Source organism: Eptatretus burgeri, chromosome 18 (genome assembly GCF_056783735.1).
Source record: "Eptatretus burgeri isolate ZD-2024b chromosome 18, Ebu_testis_v1, whole genome shotgun sequence".
Taxonomy (NCBI): Eukaryota; Metazoa; Chordata; class Myxini; order Myxiniformes; family Myxinidae; genus Eptatretus; species Eptatretus burgeri.
Genome location: NC_140978.1, coordinates 45,775,262 through 45,797,001, shown reverse-complemented (window position 1 = coordinate 45,797,001; position 21,740 = coordinate 45,775,262). Strand labels below are relative to the sequence as shown.

General features: G+C 44.9%; 1 protein-coding gene across 2 annotated transcripts in view; it reads right to left on the bottom strand.

The window, feature by feature from the left end:
- Positions 1–21,740, bottom strand: part of SLC30A9 (solute carrier family 30 member 9) — a 109,031-nt gene that overhangs the window by 35,746 nt on the left and 51,545 nt on the right. For both annotated transcript variants that reach the window (XM_085863793.1, XM_085863794.1), the window contains exon 15: positions 7,151–7,258. In XM_085863793.1, coding sequence (XP_085719919.1) covers positions 7,151–7,258 — 108 coding nt within the window. The remainder of the gene's footprint in view (positions 1–7,150; positions 7,259–21,740) is intronic.

Below are 21,740 nucleotides of genomic sequence, written 5' to 3'. Positions count from 1 at the left end.
ATATATATATATATATATATATCTCTATCTCTATCTCTATCTCTATCTCTATCTCTATCTCTATCTCTATCTCTATCTCTATCTCTATCTCTATCTCTATCTCTCTCTCTCTCTCTCTCTCTCTGCTCTGTCTCGCCTCCCGCTCAAGGTGGTCTTCGACTCCGCCTTCTGTCGTCATCGCTGGACTCCTCCTCCTCCTCTTCTCCACCCACACGACGCCGACTCCACCCTCCCAACACAAGCCCCTCCTCCACACCCACGGTCTCGACGTGAGCTGCCCGAAGCAGGAGACGACGCACCAGCTGTCAGGGGGGGTACCGCACCACGAAGCATTCCCCCAAACATATTGGTGATACGTTCGGGGACTGCGTATCAATTATACAGAGGTACTGAGAGACCGTAGCCTCAACTCTCTCCTGTCTTGCTTCAATTCCTCTTCATCGGGTTTTCTGTGTCTGTGCGTGTGCGTGTGTCTGGGCACCTGTCCACATAAGTAAGCCCGCAGTAGATTGTTATTATTATTTTTGGGTTAGGTCTGCTCTGCGTCCGCTTTCATATGTTGTTTGTTTATTGCTGCACCACACCTCTCTTCCCTATCTCTGCACAACACACCCCAATAAATCTCTTGATCGTACCACATGCCTTTCCTCGCCCCATTGTAAATAAATAATTATTAGAGATGTTCCCTGCTCGTTTTTGTCTTTTCTTCCATTGATCCAGCATGGTCTGAATCCGAGCTTAGCCGGGACTGTATTCCCAACAATCCGTTCCTTGTAGCCAGTACGTCCTTGGCAGTGTTGCTCGGCTGCATCCGATCCGGTAAAGTGATCCGGTCCGGTAGAGTGATTCGGTTCGGACAAGGCGTACCGAGGGCATGTTCCCCGGTAATTAAATCACGTGGTTATTTTTAGGTAACCCGGTTAACCCATAGACGGGAGGACCCCAGGTCACGCGGTTGAGTTATTGGCGTCCACGGTCGGTTAAGTGACCCACCGCATCACGGAATTATCCGTGTGCGATGGCCTACAATTCCGGGGAGTCTGGTGGGAGCCGAGATAGCTCCCCCCCCCAGTGGTCTTCTCACCTGACACCCGGCCCGCAACAATATATCAAGATATCTCAAAAAGTTGTGGACGAGTTGTGACAAAACAAGGTGGATGAGTTGAATAGGTGACAAGAACAAGCCGATTGGATTTTGGTTCAGATCCAGCCCATCATTGGGAAACAAAACGTAAACTGTTTCACCTGGTAGAGGTATGCGCTTTACCGAGTGCCATTCTACTTTGTGCTGTTTTGCCAAGTTGTCACTCTATGAGTGATTTTTCATTTATTTGACATGAGGGCGGTGTTTGACATCAAAGGGCGGAGGAGCTCCTTGTGAGCCAACGGCCATCCATATCTAGTGCCCAACTGTGTCTGCGGACATCCTCCTGCAGTTGGGTTTACTTTTTATTCAGAGGTTGGTGGCAGGATTTGCACTCCGGCCACCGCAAAACTCTTCATTCCGCAAAACACAAAAACGCAAAAAAAAATCTGAAAAACCCACTCCGTGGGAGTACCTCCTGTGCAGCTTCCCTTCGCAGGGCAGCTCACCGGATGACGGGATTGGGGCAAAGCCTTCGGGGCCCCCAATCTTTGATGAAAGGAGGGAAACCACGGGGTAACATTCCCGGGTCAGATTGCGGGAGAATGTCGGGGTGGTGCTGAGCTGTTGTCCACCAGACGGTGGTCTCCTTGGGTTAACCTGAGACGGTCCCTTCAGGTGGGTGCCTGGAATGTCCTATCCCGAAGAGAGGATGATCACCTGTCTCTATTACCATCTGAGCTCAAGCGTTTGGACATCGGTATTGCAGCACTCTCTGAGGTTCAGAGACTGGATTGCGGCGAGACAATGGTGGGTGGTTACACCTACTATTGGTCTGGTCGCTCTGATGGTTACCATATTCAAGGAGTTGCTGTAGCTGTGTCCAATAAGCTGACCCCAATGATAATTCAGATAACTCCGGTCAACGAGCGTATTATGAGACTAAGGATTCGTCACTCCTTGGGTGTCATTTCCCTGGTCTCTGTCTATGCTCCGACTGAGGCGAGTGACCTCACCGTGAAGGACACATTCTACGCCACGCTCGAGTCTGTGGTTGATCAGTGCCCCAGACGAGATACACTTCTAGTCTTGGTGGATTTCAATACATCAACTGGAACTGATAGGGATGGTTATGAGACGCGTGTTGGTCCCCATGGGTCAGAAACTATGAACCAGAATAGCACCAAGTTCCTTGACTTTGCAAGAAGTCATGGACTTAGGGTGGCTGGTTCATGGTTTCAGCGCCCACAAGCTCATCGCTGGACTTGTTATACCAATGCTGGCGGTGTGGCCAAGGAGATTGACCATGTCCTCGTTGGCGGTCGCTGGAGGATGATCCAGAACTGCAGGGTCTACTGGAGTGCTCAGTTCCTCAATACTGACCACCGGTTTGTTGTAGCAACTCTAAAGCTGCACCTTAAATCCTGGAGAATGGTACCATCCCAGCCTAGGCTGGATGTTGGCAAGCTCAAGGATAAGAGAGTAGCTGAGGAGTTTGCGAACAGGCTGACTGGACATTTGGGGTATCTGGGTGCTTTGGGGGGTCCTGAAGAGTTGTGGAGTGCCTTCAAGACCACCGTCCTTGATGTTGCCGGTGGATGTCTTGGAACTCACCGCAGGGCAAAGAAGAATTTTGTCTCTCAAGGGACACTGGATACCATTGACCAGAGTCGCAGGGCCAGGCTGAATGGCAGAGCTGAGCTGTTCAGCGAGCTGAGGCGTAAAACTGAACGTGCACCAAGGGTGGACAAGGAGGCCTATGTGCGAGGAATCTGTGAGGGGGTAGAGCATCACCTGTGGACAGGTGATTCTCGTCCTGCTTACAGGGGAATTTTCGCATTGCGTTCATCCAAGCCCATCCCTTGGAGCACTGCAGTTCGAGCAGAGAGTGGTAGGCTCTTGACAGAGGAGTCTGAAGTGAAGGCCCGCTGGGCCGGTTACTTTGAGTGGTTGTACCAGGCTGATCCCCCAGCTGTCGAGTTGGACATCAAGGGTGTTACAATCCCTGTTGCTGACCCTCCAATCAACTGTGGTCCACCTTCGCTTGTGGAAACACAGGCTGCGATGAACCGGTTGAAACGGGGTAAAGCTCCAGGGATCGGTGGCATCCATGCTGAACTTCTCAAGGCTGGTGGAAATGCTGCACTCGTGTCGTTGCATGCAGTTTTGTGCTCTGCCTGGAACACAGGCATCATCCCAACTGATTGGAAGAGGGGCCTTGCTGTTCCTCTCTGGAAAGGGAAGGGTGATCGCCAAGACTGCAACAACTACCGAGGGGTGACGCTGCTCTCAGTGCCGGGCAAGGTCTTTGCTCAGATAATTCTTGATAGGGTTCACCATCATCTGCTTGAGCACCAGCGTCCAGAGCAGTCAGGCTTTACACTAAAGAGGTTAACGATTGACCGTATCCTTGCTCTTCGTGTCCTCACCGAACGCAGATGAGAGTTTTGGCAGGGGCTGCTTGCAGCCTATGTTGATCTCTGTAAAGCGTTCGATTCAGTGAATCGGGATGCCCTCTGGAGGATTCTTGGTCTTCGAAGGGTGCCACCAAAACTGATCGATCTGATGTCTGAACTCTACTCTGGTACTGAGAGAGCTGAGATGTGGTGATACAATCGGACTTATTTCCAGTTGTTACTGGAGTTCGTCAGGGGTGTGTACTGGCCCCCACACGTTTCAGCACTTGTATGGACTGGATTTTAGGGAGGATGTCGGAAAGATCAAGCTGCGGTGCATCGTTTGGGAATGTCAAGATCTCTGACCTTGATTTCGCAGATGATGCAGTCATCTTTGCGGAGACTTAAGATATCCTTTTGGGGGCCCTCGAGGTGCTGAATGAGGAGTCGGAGCCGCTGGGATTACAGGTTTCTTGGGTCAAAACTAAGATCCAGGCTTTCAATGACATCTTGGATGCTGCTGTCCTGTCTGTGCCTGTTTGTGGTGAGGATGTTGAGGTCGTGGAGAGATTCACTTCCCGAGGCAGATATTCATGTCTCTGCTGGCTGTGAGGCAGAGGTCAATAGACATCTGGGTCGGGCCTGGAGAGTCATGGATTCACTGGATCATGGGGTGTGCCGCTGCCGGTACCTGTGCGGGAGGACGAAAGTCCGAGTCTTCAGGTCCTTGGTGCTTCCAGTCTTGCTCTATGGATGCGAGACTTGGACTCTGACCAAGGATCTGAGACGGAGACTTAATTCCTTTGATACCAGGTCTCTTCGGAGAATCCTTGGCTATCGCTGGTCAGATTTTGTGTCCAACGAGCGGTTGCTGATAGAGACTCGGATGACATTTGTTACCTGCATGGTCCGTGAGCGTCAGTTGCGGCTGTACGGACATGTGGCTCGTTTTCCTGACACTGATCCTGCTCACCAGATTCTCTCAGCGAGGGAGTCTCGTGAGTGGAGGAGGCCAATGGGCCGACCACGTGCCTCGTGGTTTCAGCAGGTTGACCAGCATCTCAAGGAGATGGGGATGGGCCTGGCATCTGCCTGGGGGAAGGCCAGACGGAGGCCCTGGAGTACCGGCGGAAAGTGGATGCAGCGACGCGCTGTTCTGGCACATGCTCCCATACCTGACATGACCTTGTGGTGTACTTTGAAAGTACCTCTACTTGTTTGTTTTCTCGTTTGTCTGGGCGATATCTCAGCTTTCATTTGAGCGAGGAAGCTGAAGTTTGGGGACAAAAGTGAAGATGTGCTTTGGCAAAAAGTCTTTTTTATTTCTTGAATTCCTTCATGATTCTCGATTTATTATTAATTACTTGTGTATTTTCTTTCTCATCTGGGCAATATCTCAAGCACTTTTTTCGCTTGGAAGCTGATATTTGGACACAACAGTGACCAAGTGATTTGGCTGCAAAAGGTGTTTTTGATTGATTACTTAATTTTTTTGATTAATTAGTTTTCAAAAAGTTACAGATTGGGATGAAACATTTGTGGTTTAGGTATGCTATTAGCCAATTGATTAAAAAATTAATTGTTTTACGATTAATATTTATTTATTTTAATCACACATTTAATCAAATATGCCTGGTGTTCACTTAATGGTTAAGATTGTGGGCTTGGGATCCTAGGATCCTGAGTTCAAATCCCACCCATCAGTTGAATTAATATCAGGTGGGGTTGACTCTGCCTGTCATCCTGAGGTCGGCAAAATGAGTGCCAGCTTGCTGGTATCCTGTGTCGGAGTGGCGACCCGTCCAGGATTGTACCCAATAGCCGAGGAGACTGCTTAGGCAGCACCAACACTCTGCACAGAGTATGGTCCCAATGGATGGATGGAATGAGTCGAATAATCAATCAATTATCATTTTCCGCTCCATGTGCTGTTTCAGCGCCCTGGCAATGTCATGCGCTGGGGGATGTTATTTATTTATTTAGCATGGGGGTGGAGTACTTTGAAGTATAAACAAGTAAAGGTACATTCAAACAAATCAGAAAAAAGCATTTTTAAAGTGAAAAAAAAAACATGTCGGGATGGAATTGCAAAAAAACAACCAAACAAGGAATGACATCACAATCATTTGAGTGATTACCATCATGCCATTTTTGTCATAGATGACCGTGTGGCAATAGTAACAATACTGTATTGTATGAAGATGTCTATGTAAAAGATGAGTTGGACATTTGTAGTGTGGGTTGGTACAATTACCTCCGTCCACCTAAGGTGGATGGAGGTAATGTTTTCACCACTGTCTGTCTGTCTGTGAACAGGATCTCAAAAAATTGTGGACGGATTCAGACTAAATTGGTGGAGAGGCTGGGTGCGTGACAAGGACGAATTGAATCGATTTTGGTGAAGATGCGAATGTGATTCCTGAAATGAGAATATTTTAATTTTATAAGTGATTCTTCACCATTGCTTATCCCTGTGTCGTAAGAGGCGACCAGGGTTGCGTCAGGAAGGGCATCCGGCGTAAAACATGTGCCAAATCACTATGCGGATCGTACGGATGATCCGCTGTGGCGACCCCTAAAGGGAGCAGCCGAAAGAAGAAGATTCTTCACCATTGAGAGATGAGGCCAAAAACGATATATAGCACGATATTTAAAAAAAGTTGTGGACAAGTTGTGACAAAACAAGGTGGATGAGTTGGTTGGGTGACAAGAACAAGCTGATTGTATTTTGCTTCAGGTCTGGATCCAGATCCAGATCTGGCCTATCAGTGGGATACAAATCGTAAACTGTTCAACCTGGTGAAGGTATGCGCTCTCTCCTGAGTACCGTTCCAGTTTCCGATTTGTTTCTGTTGTACTTTTGGCAAGAGGAGAGAATCATGTGGTCATTTGTAGTTAAATTTGCAAGTTGAAATCATGTGTTGAAGTACTTCAGTCCATGCGTGTAATATATCTGTGAAATTATATCCATATAATACAGATGAACATGCAGATCCAATATCAGCAATACAGATGACTGCAGATCTGGTAACTAAAAGAGAGGGGAGGTGGGGGAGGGGTGGGGGAGGGGTGGGGGAGGGATAGGGGAGTGCAGTACCATACAAGGGGTGGGGGTTGCAGTACAGAACAAGAAAGGGGGGGGGGTTGCAGTACCGAGCAAGAAGATGGGGTGCAGTAACGAAAGAAAGGGGGGGGTGCGGTACTGAATGAGGAGGCTGTGTCGAAATGAGGAGAATACAGTAAGCTTACCGAACAGGACAGAGCACTGTGGTGGAGTTACATTCGACACTACTGAATGAGGAGGGTGTCATACACCTCCACGAAGGAAATTCAAAATGTACTCAGAACAATGTACAATGTCAACCAAGAAACATCGTTTTGTTCTCCACATTATAAAAATGTTCTCCACACCCTCCTCTATATTATACCAATCACATCCTTCTATACATTATTCCAATCACACCCTCCACTACATTTTACCAATTACACTGTCCTCTACATTTTACCAATCACACCCTCCTCTACATTTTACCAATCACACCCTCCTCTACATTTTACCAATCACACCCTCTTCTACGTTTTACCAATCACACCCTCCTCTACATTTTACCATACTCAATTACACTCTCCCACATGGCAGTTTCACTCCACCACATAATCTCAGCCTCACCTGTGATGGCCGTGAGACCCGTGCAAGTTCCTGCGATGCACAATCCAAGTACGGCTGCAGCATCTTCTAGAAGCACCACATTAGTACTGGGGTCTCGACTCCGCACCACTACAACAGAAAACACAAAATGTATACTTTAGTCACAACTTACAAAACATGAACCCTAAAATAATGAGGGGGAGAAGCGTGTCTCCAAATATACATCGACACCAACTTCCTTGTCATCCACAAATACACTCTGGGGAAAAAACAAAAATAATTGAGCCAAGCCGTGTTTTCTTTCAAATTTGGAGCCATATTGTGCAGTACATATTCCAGTTTCAATTGATTACTCGTGTTACAGTAGCTAAAAGCCCTCCACATGATTTACAGCGATTTCAAAGAAACATTCGTGTTTTAAGTTTTGTTCTCAAAAAAAAAAAAAAATGAAAATTACAAAATTTCCTTATTTTTGCCTTTCATCGTTAAAGTATCTCGGGTAAGACAAAATCGATCAAAATTTTACACATAAAAATGGAAGACAAGGCTGTTTTGAGTTGTTCTGTCACAAAAAGATTGAAATAAACATTTTACTGTTGGAAGTACTGGGTACTTTTAAAGATCTGCAATGCAATTTTTAGTGTTGTCATTTTGTTTTTACTGTTTAGTGCACATGTAGTGCCTAGATTGCTCTAATGTATGACTTGTACAGTTAGTGTAGGTCATATTCTTTGTGTTTCAATTTAGAAATGCTTCAATAGAAAGAGAAGTTCCATGCTGATGGGGATATTAAAAATCAAATTGCTCATCTTCATCAAGCAGGCAAGACATATTCTGACATCTACAAGCTCCTGAAGGAGAAAATCCCTATTTCTCTGCCGACTACAAGGAGAAAAGGTCAACATTTCCAGAAAGTTGGTTCTACTGCAAGGAAGAAGGGATCTGGCAGGCCAAGAGTCAATGCAAGTAAAGATGATGGGCGAATGAAATTTTCGTTCTCCAGGAAAGAAAGAAAAGTCTGTGGAAACTGTCAGAGGACTTCGGAACAGCTGAAAACAAGACTGTTTCGAGAAAGGACCATCACAAGAAGGTTGACTGGTGCTGGTTTTGCCACAAGAAGATGTGCTAAGAAGTCTCTATTATTGAAGAAAACCATGAAGGACAAATTGCACTTTTTTGCCGAATATGGGAATTGTGATTCAGACTGGTTTCAGAGAGTTGTGTCATGATGAATCAAGATTTGAACTTTGCAGTGATGCCCCAGAACGTTGCCATCGCAGATCTGGCGAGAGATTCAACTCCGAGTACATTTCAACAACTGTGAAGCATGGAGGAGGTGGAATCATGGTCTGGGGTGCATTTTCATCTGCTGGTGTTAGTGAGCTGATAAGGTGTGAACAGTCAATTACTGCCAAGGAATACCAGAAAATATTAGAGAAAGGATTACTTCCCAGCCTCCAAAAGTTATTTTCTGGAGAGAAAAGCAAAGAAGTCATTTTTGAACAAGATAATGCCCCTGCCCATACTGCAAGAGCCACCAAAAAGCGGTTTGAGAAAACGTCACAAACATTATGTTAAGGTCTGGTCGGAGACCCGATTTGAAACCCATAGAGCTGGGTTTCCCAATCGGGGGTCTGATGACCCCAAGGGGTCCGCATGATGGCAGGGGAAATTTATCGACTCAGTTGAGTGTTTACCATATTGTGCTTCCGTTGGTCAATTTTTAGTACAACACATCTGTCATGTATCGAAATGGTATGGATGTTTTGTACTAAAAGTTAACCATTCCATTATTCATATCTTGTCCACACGTACCGTATGGTGTATTCGTACCATTACGACTGATATAAATAATTACATTCTTGCTAAGTATAGTTATAAGATTTGTTTCCTTTATATTTGATATATATATATATATATATATATATATATATATATATATATATATATATATATATATATATATATATATATATATTTGGCTTGGGACCCAAAAGGTCCTGAGTTCAAGCCCCGTTGGGACACTGAATTAATATATGTATGTATATGTATATATATATATATATATATATATATATATATATATATATATATATATATATATATATATATATATATGTATATATAAAACTAAGTCGAAAACACCAGGGGGTTGACTCAGCCTGCCATCCTTCCGAGGTCGGCGAAATGAGTACCAGTTGTACTGGGCCCGGTGTGTACCATATCCCTGTGTGTCGTAAGAGGCGACCAGGGTTGCGTCAGGAAGGGCATCCGGCGTAAAAACCTATGCCAAATCATTATGCGGACAACAAAACGAATTTCCATACCGGATCGGTCGAGGCCCGGGTTACCAACGACCGCCACCGGTACCGGTGGTCAGCAGGGTACCAGTGGAAATTGTGCTTCTGCTGGGCGAAGGAGGAGAAGGAGACGGGGAAGGCGAGTCTGGAGGCAGTGGGAGAGGGGGAAGGGTAGAAGTGTGGAGGTGAGAGTTGGAACTCTGAATGTTGGGACGATGACTGGCAAAGGGCGAGAGTTGGCTGATATGATGGAGAGAAGAAAGGTGGACATACTGTGTGTACAAGAGACCATGTGGATGGGGAGTAAGGCGAGGAGCATTGGAGGTGGTTTCAAACTGTTCTACCATGGTGTGGATGGGAGGAGAAATGGTGTCGGGGTAATCCTGAAGGAAGATTATGTCAAGAGGGTATTGGAAGTGAGGAGAGTGTCTGACCGAGTGATGAGTGTGAAGTTGGAAATTGAAGGGGTGATGATGAATGTCATCAGTGCATATGCCCCACATATGGGGTGTGAGATGGAGTATAAAGAAGATTTCTGGAGTGAGTTAGATGAAGTGGTGGAGAGTGTATCCAAGGATGAAAGAGTGGTGATTGGAGCAGATTTCAATGGGCATGTTGGGGAAGGGAATAAAGAGGATGAGGAGGTGATGGGTAGGTACGGTCTCAACAAAAGAAATGTGGAAGGGCAAATGGTGGAAGAGTTTGCAAAAAGAATGGAAATAGCAGTGGTAAATACGTATTTCAAGAAGAAAGAGGAACACAGGGTGACGTACAAGAGTGGAGGAAAGTGCACACAGGTGGATTACATCTTAAGCAGGAGATGCAACCTGAAAGAGATTAGTGACTGTAAGGTGGTGGCAGGGGAGAGTGTAGCTCAACAGCATCGATTGGTGGTCTGCAGGATGACTTTAGAGGTGAGGTTGAGGAAGAGAGTGAGGGCTTAACCAAGGACCAGATGGTGGAAGCTGAAGGAGGAAGACTGTTGCGTGAAATTTAGGGAGGAGGTGAGACAGTCGTTGGATGGTGGTAAAGATGGGTGGGATGATTGGGCAATGACAGCAGAAGTTGTGAGGGAGATAGCTAGGAAGGTACTTGGTGTGACATCTGGACAGAGAAAGGAAGATAAGGAGACTTGGTGGTGGAATGAGGAAGTACAGGAAAGTATAAGGAAGAAGGGGTTGGCGAAAAAGAAGTGGGATAGTCAGAGAGATGAAGAAAGTAGGCAGGAGTACAAGGAGTGGCGGCGAAAGGCAAATAGAGAGGTGGCAAAGGCCAAGGACTGCACATGACGAGCTGTATGAGAAGTTGGATACAAAAGAAGGGGAAAAGGATTTATACCGATTGGCAAGACAGAGGGACCGAGCTGGGAAGGATGTGCTGCAGGTTAGGGTGATAAAGGACGCAAATGGGAATGTGCTGACGAGTGAGGAGAGTGTGTTGAGAAGGTGGATGGAGTACTTTGAGGAGCTGATGAATGAAGAAAATGAGAGAGAGAGAAGGTTGGAAGAGGTGGAGATATTGAATCTGGAAGTGGGGTGGATCAGTAAGGATGAAGTGAGGACTGCTATGAAGAAGATGAAAAGTGGAAAGGCGGTTGGCCCAGATGATATACCAGTGGAGGCATGGAATTGCTTAGGAGAGATGGCAGTGGGGTTGTTAACCAGATTGTTTAATAAAATCTTGGAAAGTGAGACGATGCCGGAGAAGTGGAGATTAAGTGTACTGGTTCCGATTTTCAAGAATAAGGGTGATGTGCAGAGCTGTGGAAATTACAGAGGGAAAAAGTTGTTAAGCCACACCATGAAGTTGTGGGAAAGAGTAGTGGAAGCGAGGTTGAGAGGAGAGGTGACGATCTGTGAGCAGCAATATGGGTTTATGCCAGGAAAGAGCACCACTGATGCGATGTTTGCTTTGAGAATGTTAATGGAGAAGTATAGGGAAGGCCAGAAAGAGTTACATTGTGTTTGTGGATTTAGAGAAAGCTTATGATAGGGTGCCAAGAGAGGAATTGTGGCATTGTATGAGGAAGTCGGGAGTGGTGGTGAAGTATGTAAGGATCGTGCAGGATATGTGTGAGGACAGTGTGATAGCGGTGAGGTGTGCGGTAGGAATGACGGACCGGTTTAAGGTAAAAGTGGGATTGCACCAAGGATCGACTCTGAGCCCTTTCCTGTTTGCAATGGTGATGGACAGGTTGATGGACGAGATCAGACTGGAGTCTCCATGGACTATGAAGTTCGCGGATGGCATCATGATCTGTCGGGAGAGTAGGGAGCAGGCTGAGGCGAGCCTCGAGCGGTGGAGGTACGCACTGGAGAGAAGGGGAATGATCGTCAGTCGGAGTAAGACGGAGTACATGTGCATAAATGAGAGGGAGGGTGGTGGTATGGTGCGGTTGCAAGGAGTTGAGGTGGGGAAGGTGGATTCGTTTAAATACTTGGGATCAACTGTCCAAAGTGACGGAGAGTGTGGGAGAGAAGTGAAAAAGAGAGTGCAGGCAGGATGGCGTGGGTGGAGAAGAGTTGCAGGAGTGATTTGTGACAGAAGGGTAGCTGCAAGAGTGAAGGGGAAAGTATACAAGACGGTAGTGAGACCAGCTATGTTGTATGGTTTGGAGGCGGTGGCACTAACAAAAAGACAGGAAGCGGAGCTGGAGGTGGCAGAGTTGAAGATGTTGCGATTCTCGTTGGGAGTGACGAGGATAAGAAATGAGTATATTAGAGGGACAGCGCAGGTAGGACGGTTTGGAGACAAAGTGAGAGAGGCGAGATTGAGATGGTTTGGACATGTGCACAGGAGGGAAACGGAGTATATCGGGAGAAGGATGCTGAGGATGGAGCCGCCAGGCAGGAGGAGAAGAGGAAGGCCAAAGAAGAGGTTCATGGATACGGTGAGGGCGGACATGCAGGTGGTTGGAGTGTCAATGGAAGATGTGGAGGATAGAGCGAAATGGAGACGGTTGATCCGCTGTGGCGACCCCTAACGGGAACAAGCCGAAAGAGGAAGAAGATATATATGTGTATATATATATATATATATATATATATATATATATATATATATATATATATATATATATATATATATATATATATATATATATATATATATATATATATATATATACATATATATATATATATATATATATATATATATATAATATCTTTCTGTTCCAGAGTGTGCCAAAATCAGAACCAAAAAGTTTTTTCTGGCAAAAAGTTCTGAAGGAAATGGATACGTATATTACTTGCGCATCCAGATCAAAACAAGAGCCAGTAAATCAAAATCCAGATTAACGAGTCAGAATCTTCAGATGATGAGTCCGAGGTCACATCAGTTGAGTAAGAGGAAGAAAAGCTAAGCTGATGCGAGGCCGGAAAAATTTGGAAATATGAACACATTCACCTTATCTATGGCTTCGGAGTATGCCCTGCCAGTAGAGGCGCTCCCCCCCCTCCCCCCAACCACAGCATGTCATTTGCTCTCAAGTGATGTCCAATGAGGGTATGAAACCCTACAAGTTAATAAGACATTTGCAGACGAAACATGTCCAGTACAAGGATAAGCCAAGAGTATTTGAGTGTAATGCACAATAACTGAGTTGTATACAAGTTGGGATGAAGGCCACCATTGCTGTGGATAAAAAGTTAGTTAAAATTTCAAACACTGTGGCTCTGATTAGTCAACAGAAGATGCCTCACACAGTTGTGGAAACTTCGATTATGCCTTGTACAACCGAGATTGTCAGGGAAATGTATGGGGAGGAGAAAGCCAAGGCACTGGCAAAAACACCAATATCGAATGACACTGTGAAACACCACGACTCATCGTTGTCTGAAGACAAATGGATACAGTGCACAGCACGTCTCTGTGACAATGACTTCACCATTCAATTGTACGAGTTGACAGATGTGTCCAAAATGTCACATCTCCTGACGTATGTGCACTATGAATAGGAGAACGCGATGAGAGAGAGGAATTTTTGTTTTGCAAATATTTGAGGATGACAACGACGGCCATGGAAGTTTTTGAAACCCTGGATGTTTTTTATGAGGAATAATGGCTTCAGCTGGCCAAACTGCGTCAGTGTAGATACGGATGGTGCCGCGACAATGACTGGCACGCACAGAGTAAAAGAGGTTGCACTCCATGCTGTTTCAACTAATTCGTTTTTGCACAGAGAAATGCTTATAGAAAAAGACAATGAACCAGGGCTTCATGAGATTATGAACACTGCCATAACCATCTCTGTAGTGTCCATCTGGTTTACCCCGTGTACCCCGGCCCCATCCCTGTCCCTTCCACAGATCTCCTTATGTGTCTGTTCCCCACTGTTTTGTGCTTCCCTCTCCCATCCCTCTTGACTCCTGCTCCCCGTGTTGTACGTTCTGTGTGTTAGCTCTTATACGAGCCTTGACATAGCATAGAAAAATTAAAAATAAAAACTTTGTTAAAGCAAGAGCCACAAACTCCAGATTGTTCACTGCACTCCGAGGAATTAGGCACTGAACACCATTCCCTGCTCATGCTTACAGAGGTGAGATGGTTATCCCACGGGCGGATGCTCACACGCTTATTCAAGATGAAGGAGGAAGCTATGTACATTCCTCTTGGAGAAGAAGCCTAATCTGGGAGAGTTCTTGAGAGCCGAGTTAAGTAAGCCATTTCTCATCAATCTTGAAGATACATCTACAATGATGTAAACGAGCTCAACAAAACAAAAAATATGCAGGGTGGAAACACAAACAGCATTCCTTCGATCCATTGGGACCATACTCTGTGCAGAGCGTTGGTGCTGCCTAAGCAGTCTCCTTGGCTATTAGGCACAATCCTGGACGGGTCGCCACTCCGACATAGGATACCAGCAAGCTGGAACTCATTTTGCCAACCTCGGAAGGATGACGGCAGAGTCAATCCCACCTGGTATTAATTCAACAGCCAAGTGAGATTTGAACTCAGGATCCTAGGATCCCAAGCCCACCACCCCATCCATTAAGCCAACAACAGGCATGGGACTTAATGAGAGTACAAAATATGATGGTTATGGGTTGGAGGGGATCTGAGATGGTGGTGAACAGCTGTATTGAAGACCTGGAGAGAAGAATGAGATTGAAGATGTGAAAGTTGGTTCCGTTGGTGGGAAAGAAAAAGAGGAATGAATGAGTGGAGGTGAGTAGTGATCCTGGATTTAGGTAGTTTCATCAGAAGGGGGTTGTTGGTGGACCATGTGCACCCTGCAGAGACCAGGAAAGAGCAGAGGATGCCAGACCAGCAAGAGGTGGTAGAAGACAGAGAAACCACCGAACTGTCTGCGATGGCAAAGTTAGAGACACAGCTTCATCACGGGAGATTCCAATAACCTTAAAGGCCTTGGTTTCCACAGCATCAAGCTGAGCAAGATATGAGGCAGGGGAACCAGCCCAGAGGGGAGCAGAACTCAAAGAGGCTGCAGCCGATGGGTGGATAAGAGTCCCAATGTACCTCGGAAGGACTTTGTGCGATGGAGATTGCCCAGTCAGCAGCTGGCTTTGGAGGCCAACTTTGGAATGTGGTTAAATCCCTTGTCAATGATTTTTCCTTTGTAACCTACCTTGCTTGTCATTTTATTATGGACCTTGGCCTCACAACACCAAAAAGGCACGAGTTTTGGTGCAAAAGGCACACCCCGGACATGTTCCCAAAACCATTGGGAGGCTTAAGGGAGGGGCGTGCCTTGATTGACAGGCAAATCGCTAATCGGTTCTGGGCGGACAGAGCAACATGAATGGTTGGGCCATCACGGAAGCTATAAAAGGCCACACGCACATTCTAGTCGGGGTTGCGGGAATTCACACATGTCCAGTGTCACGACGAGCCTGTTGTTCGGGTTCTTCCTCTTCGAAGCTTGCGATTCCTGGATTCATGGTTCCTGGCCCCCATTCTGTGACGGTTTGTTTTGCTGGTCCAGCTCGGGTTGATTCAGTTTTCGGCCAAACGGGGTCAGAGAACCGCAGAGATGACGACTTTCTGCTGTGCAGATACTGTTCAATTCCCACCGTGCATCGGTCACGTGACCTATGTCTTGGTCACGGAGGGTATGTCCTGTCTTTTCCCTGTTATTTCTGGAATTCAATTCTCGTATCAATTTTTCTCTGGTATTTCTTCTGTGGTATGCCTGGAACCCGATAATAAGGCTTTATTTCATTGAGGTCCTTCCGTATATACAATACCCCAGGGCATGTATTTCTTGTAAATAGTACTGTAAAAAATCAATGTTCGAGTATCCCTTGTTCTTCCCTCCCTTGCTTTAATAAATACACATCTGAATTCACTTTGTCTCTGTGAAGTATTCCGAGTTGTCCTGATCACGAGACTCATTTTTTAATCATCCATTAAAGGATAGATTTATGCTGGGGTCGATTAGCGTCTCACAAGAAACACTCCCCCACTCAGGGCATGGAAAAACCATTCGCGCTCCATTTTGGTGCCTGGTGTGAGGAAACCTCGATCGACTCAGATGTTCCAACGGAGTAGGTAGAGCAGCAAGCAAGCCCTCAACCCTGCTTGGAGCATCAGAACCGGTGGAATGATGTGACCACTTTAACTGTGGTTTGTCAGGATTCTGACCAGGAAAGTGGCTTGGGTCCGGCAACTGTAACAATATAAAGCTCTTTCTAACAACCAACTCACTCACCTCAGCTTACTCCAGCACTCATCCACTCACATCGCACTTTTTAGGTGGGCAAGAAAGTTTTAATTGTGCATACTTATAGAACTTCATGCTACTCCATAACTGCTCGTACATCATAACATGGCCTCAAGAGTCATTATTTATAAATTGCTTTTTCAAGTGAGTTTTAAGAGACGTCAGGATCTATTCTCCAATTTATATTGTTTACGGGAATTGTTTGAGTGATGGAAACTTTTGTTTCCTGTGAACCAGTTTGAATCCAACAGAGAAATAGAACAACCTTAACAGGTGTGTGGATACCTGCCAATAGTTGTAACTTTATTGTCAAGAAAACCAAAAGGAACGTTTAAATCAGCCCAAAAGCTTTCTGGTCAAGTCCATCATGAAAATGTAAAATGTCATTTTGGGTTCTAATGACATCATGACCAAAGAATTTCAAGGAGCTGTGAGAGTCAAATCATCCTTGGAGCTATTACTCACATTTTTAATTTAATCAATGGAAAACAAGAATTGTACAAACAGATTTATACGTTTAAAATACGACACTTTCAAAATGACATGTTCCACTCCAGAATGCTTGGTGTGCATGCGCAGAAACCCCGAGAGACGGCTGTGTTTGGGGAACTGTAGATACATTTTTATCATAATGGGTTTGAAGGTGATAAAATAAATAAATTGATGATGATTAAAACTTGATATTAACATGAAATATATTAAACATGAAATAAAAATGTACTCAAATATGATATGATGTTTTGAAGTATGTATCCATCTGGAATTAACAATTATATTTCTCCTTTGTATGGAAAGATCACCTGTATATTAAAAGTGTAAACAGGTTGAACTTTGCCAGTAAGTTGAATATAAGAAGAATTGCCTGTGATGCAAAAGCTATCTAAAGGAATTTTTTATAAAAGACAAACAAGTTGGAATGTGGATTTAAGAAAATGTCCAGATGTATCCACCAACTTCTAGTTGCTTCAAGATAATATATGTTCCCATTTTTGGGAGAAGCAGACTGACTTTTGACCTACATATGATGGAAACTTGTTTTCATGACCATGAGAGTTGGCGTTTGACGTCATTCTAGCATTTTCTATATTAGGAAAAGATTAACATGTCTGGATTTGAAATATGTATTATAACCATTCAAGCAGGAGCTGTCTAAGAAGACTGAATATAAGCTTCAACTGGAAGATGTCAAGACTGGACAAACTGGCACCAGTGCCAGAGATGATAAAAAAAAAAACTGTCTTACTGAAAACTATATAAAGACCAATATTCTCCATCTGTATTTGAGAGATCTGGAATGAGTTTGTTTATTCAGAATCTCCTATGCGTGCATAATAATTAAGTGTTTGTCTGTTTAATAAATAGATGTTTTAATTGTACTGATGACCAAGATAATTCTTCTACAGCACCATTATGTATATCGTGTGTGAGAGATAAGGACTGTTACCTAAATGATTCACAAAACTCATAAATAAGTTGAAAATACTTTGGAAAAGTACCTGAGAGAAAGGGCTGTGACTCGGCACAACGAATGACTTGGAGAAGTTTTTCAACTCGCTGACCAGTCAGCTGTTCGCTGTACAAACTCCCAATGATGTGGGACGGTGCAAGGCCCAAGTAAACGGGCATGTGCAACACAACCCCCCGGGCCGATCACTACTAGTGAATGGTCTTTGAACCTTGTGTGAATGTCTCTTGCGAACATGGCAGGCTTGGTTATTTATTTAAAGGACAACTGTAATTGGAAAGATGATGTGATGCGTCATTACCAAGTACTGCAATGGCAACCAAATCTTTGGCAAAGGACATATTCGTGATGTGAAAATACACAAAGCTTGTGCCAGCTATGTTTATGTGCGAGCCAGATGTATGAAGTAGACTTCCCTGAGGAAGACATTGTATCTGGTTTGGGTCCTTCTGAACACTGATGGGAAGGACATTTCTGGGGCTGTGAATGTGCAGGGCAAGTATCCTACGTGCAGATGCACCGACAATACTGTCAGTATTGCAATGTTCACACCCATAATGGACCTTCCAATAGGCACATTCAGCAGTTTGCGGAACACTTCCAAGCACATGGAAGCATGAGAAATAAAAAACAAAGGCAACAGTGGCCGCCCAGCAAGTGTTACCAAGGACCAAGGGAACATTGATCTTGTGAGAGATTCTACGATCGAAAATGCGAAGAAATCCCACCATCGGCATTCCCAAGAATTGGCAATCTCAGCCTCATCTGTGTGGCACATTCTCACTTCTGAACTCAAGTTATATCCCTACATCATATATGTAGAGCATAAACTAACTCTGAATGACATGGCAAGACGAGTAATAATGTGTGATTGGTTCAGTGACGGAGGTACCCAAATTGGATCAACTCTATGTGGTTCAGTGATGAACCACACTTCCATTTGAATGGGGCTATCACCAATCACAACAACATCTTCTGGGGTGCTGAGCCTCCCTGAGGAGCTGTCTGAGATGTCTCTCAGGGGCCCTGAGTCCACTTCCTTCTGTGCATTGAATGTCAGATGGGGTATGCTGGGACCGTATTGGTTTGAGGATTCCATTGGTAAGATGGCGACAGTCAATGGCGAGCGGATTCTTATGCCGATTCCACGCTGATCTCTCTCAACTACCGTCTCCAAACCAAATCAGACTGCATGGTTCATGTAGGACGGTGCGCCACCGCACACTGCAGGTCATACCATCGACTTGCTCCACCAGCTGTTTGGAAATCATGTCATCAGCCTGGGCACAGCGCAGCCAGATTTGAATCCATTGGATATTTTTTTCTTTTGGGGTGTTGCTGAAGGTCAAGTTTACGCCAACAAACCTCGAACCCTGGCGGTCTTAAAGCAGGAGGTGGACTACCGTGAGGCTACCACTTACAGACGAGTTGTGGAGCATTTCGGAGTCAGGATCAAAGTCTTCTTGAACAGAAGCGGAGCACACGTTGACAATGTCAATTACAAGCAGTGTAACGAGTGATTTGAAAATGGCATGGTGGATGCTTTCCATCAATCTATCACTGAACTTGATACCTTTTGTAATTTTTTTGCAATAAAATGTTCAAATAGTCCACTTTTTTTTTTGAAGCACCCTGTATAATGTTTGTTTGGTTCCAGGGTGACATGAGAAATTATATTAGATGTGTGTGTGTGTTCCTGCAGTCACTCGATTGTATAAACAAGAAATAGTAGGAACTCTCAACCTCTTAGTCAAATCCATGGACATTTCTTGTATTCCTACATTTCCGCGAGTCCGATCTGCATCCGGGAACAGAACAATTTTGGTTCATCATTCTGAAATGGCCACTCTTTTGTTTAAATGCTAAAAATTATGTTTAAAAGACTATTTCACTTACAGATTTTATGCTAGCAATGACACATTAAAACAAAGGGGAAAATACCCCTGTGCACTGACCTGGTAGTGGCTGGATAACATAACCAGGCAACCAATGGAAGGCATGGATGACCCACAAAATATATAACGGAGAAAAAAGTAAATACATATTTTGGGGGGCAACCCACCCCCCTTACACTCCGATTTTTCTCATGCCATGAACAAACTTCCGTACATACAGAGTGAACAACGTTGTGGTGAAGTTTCATCAAAATCAAATGTGCAGTTTCATCGAAGTCGTTGCAAGTATTTGTGGACCGACGGATGGACAGACGGACGGACGCGCCATCCCACAAGCTCCCCGGAACTACGTTCCAGGTGAGCTAAAAATATGTGCAAAAACCTATTTCACTTACAGATTTCCCGCTCGGACAAACAGAACTGGATCACTGCAAACACGCACTCATCGCATGTGCAAAAGGTATCATTTGCATCCAAACGTTATTTTTCCGAAAGTTACGTGTTAAGTATTACTACCCTTATCAAACTTTTACCTTGAGAAGTTAAAAAGTATAGCACATTGTTAAAAACCACACAAGTTCATAAAAACGGACAATATCCTGATTGAAGAACACAATAATCTAGAAGGGCACTTGGTAGAGCGCACACCTCCGCCACACAATGCCTCATCCACGAGTACGTATCAGGCCCAATATATGTTTGAAATATCATGCTATACAGCACAAGATCGTTTTTGACCCGATCTCTCAATGGTGAAGAATGACTTTTAAAATTAGATAATTCTCGTATCCACATCTGGATCTGGATCTTCACCAAAATCGAATCAATTTGTCATGGTGACACACCCAACATGTCCACCAAGTTTCATCCGAATCCATCAACAACTTTTTGAGATATCGTGCTATATTGTTGCAAATCTGGAAGCCACGAGCATACAACATACAGGTCCTATAGAACAGTTATATCGGTAAGTATGTGTTTTTAGTTAGGGTCCCCATCCGTTGTTTAATGGGTGAATAAATGTACATGCGCTGTGAGTTACTTTGATAGTCAGGGTTTTCTGTTATTTTGACACCACCATCAACTACAACAACACCAGGATCACCCTCACCCTAACAGCACGTTCGCCAGACACGAGTGGAGATGGCGTTCGCTTGGCACGAGTGGAGATCGCGTTCGCCTGACACGAACGGTTGTCGTGTTCACATCACACGCGAAAGGTCCGAGTCCCGCCACCCCGCCAGCTCAACGTACCCGCATGAGGCGGACAGGTCCGAGGCAGGCTCTGGTCTTCAGCGCGCCTTTCCCTCTGAGCTGGAGGCCTCAATGAAGGCTGTAGCCACCGGTTCGTGTGTGTGTGTGTCACCAGTCTATTAAGTAAAACTGCATAAATGCTTGCACATAAATTGCTATTCCCTCTATAGTCGGATAACTCTGCCTTCTTGCATGCTCCCCTGCCCCATCATAAATAAATACATTTGTTAAATGTATCAGTTCGTTTTATTGTTTTGTTTTTGCTGTGTTTATTCCATTGGCTTAGCGTGATACGTGTTGGTGAATTATAAAGGCTGTCGCCGCTGTAAGTGTACATTCGGACCAACAGAACTTCGGCAACGTCCGCTCGGGTTGCGCACGGGTCGGGCACGCTAACGGCTCGACTCGTACGAGGGCCGTCGAGGGTGAATTTCCCCGGTAGTTTGGACGACGTGTGTATTTAGGTAAATTGAAATTGGCAATCGACCCTACCCCATGTGGTTGACCTATTGCCGATCTTCGGTCTGATAAGGGACCCGTCGGATCCGGAGTTGTCCGGGGTGACGACCTATCAATTCCGGGTGTTCGGTGGAGTCGACTCTGCAGCTCCATCTAGCGGTCGTGCTCGTCGCCGATAACCGGCCCGCAAAAATATATCCTTTTGAGCCCTATCTCTCAATGGTGAAGAATCACTTAAAAAATTCGAGAAGTCGGATCCAGATACGGATCTTCACCAAAAATGTAATCGGTTCGTCCTTGTCACCCACTCAACATGTCCACAAAATTTCATCCGGATCCGTCCAAAACTTTTTGAGATATCGTGTACACAGACAGACAGACAGACAGGGGTGAAAACATAACCCTCTTCACCTTCGGTGGCAGAGGTAAAAAGCAATGAACCAGTTCACCCATCTTGAATATTTTATCATCGTCAGAATCTACAGTGGTATTTGAATTATTTATTTATTAAAATATAAAAAAGGTTTCTTCTCAATAGCTTTTTGGAAAG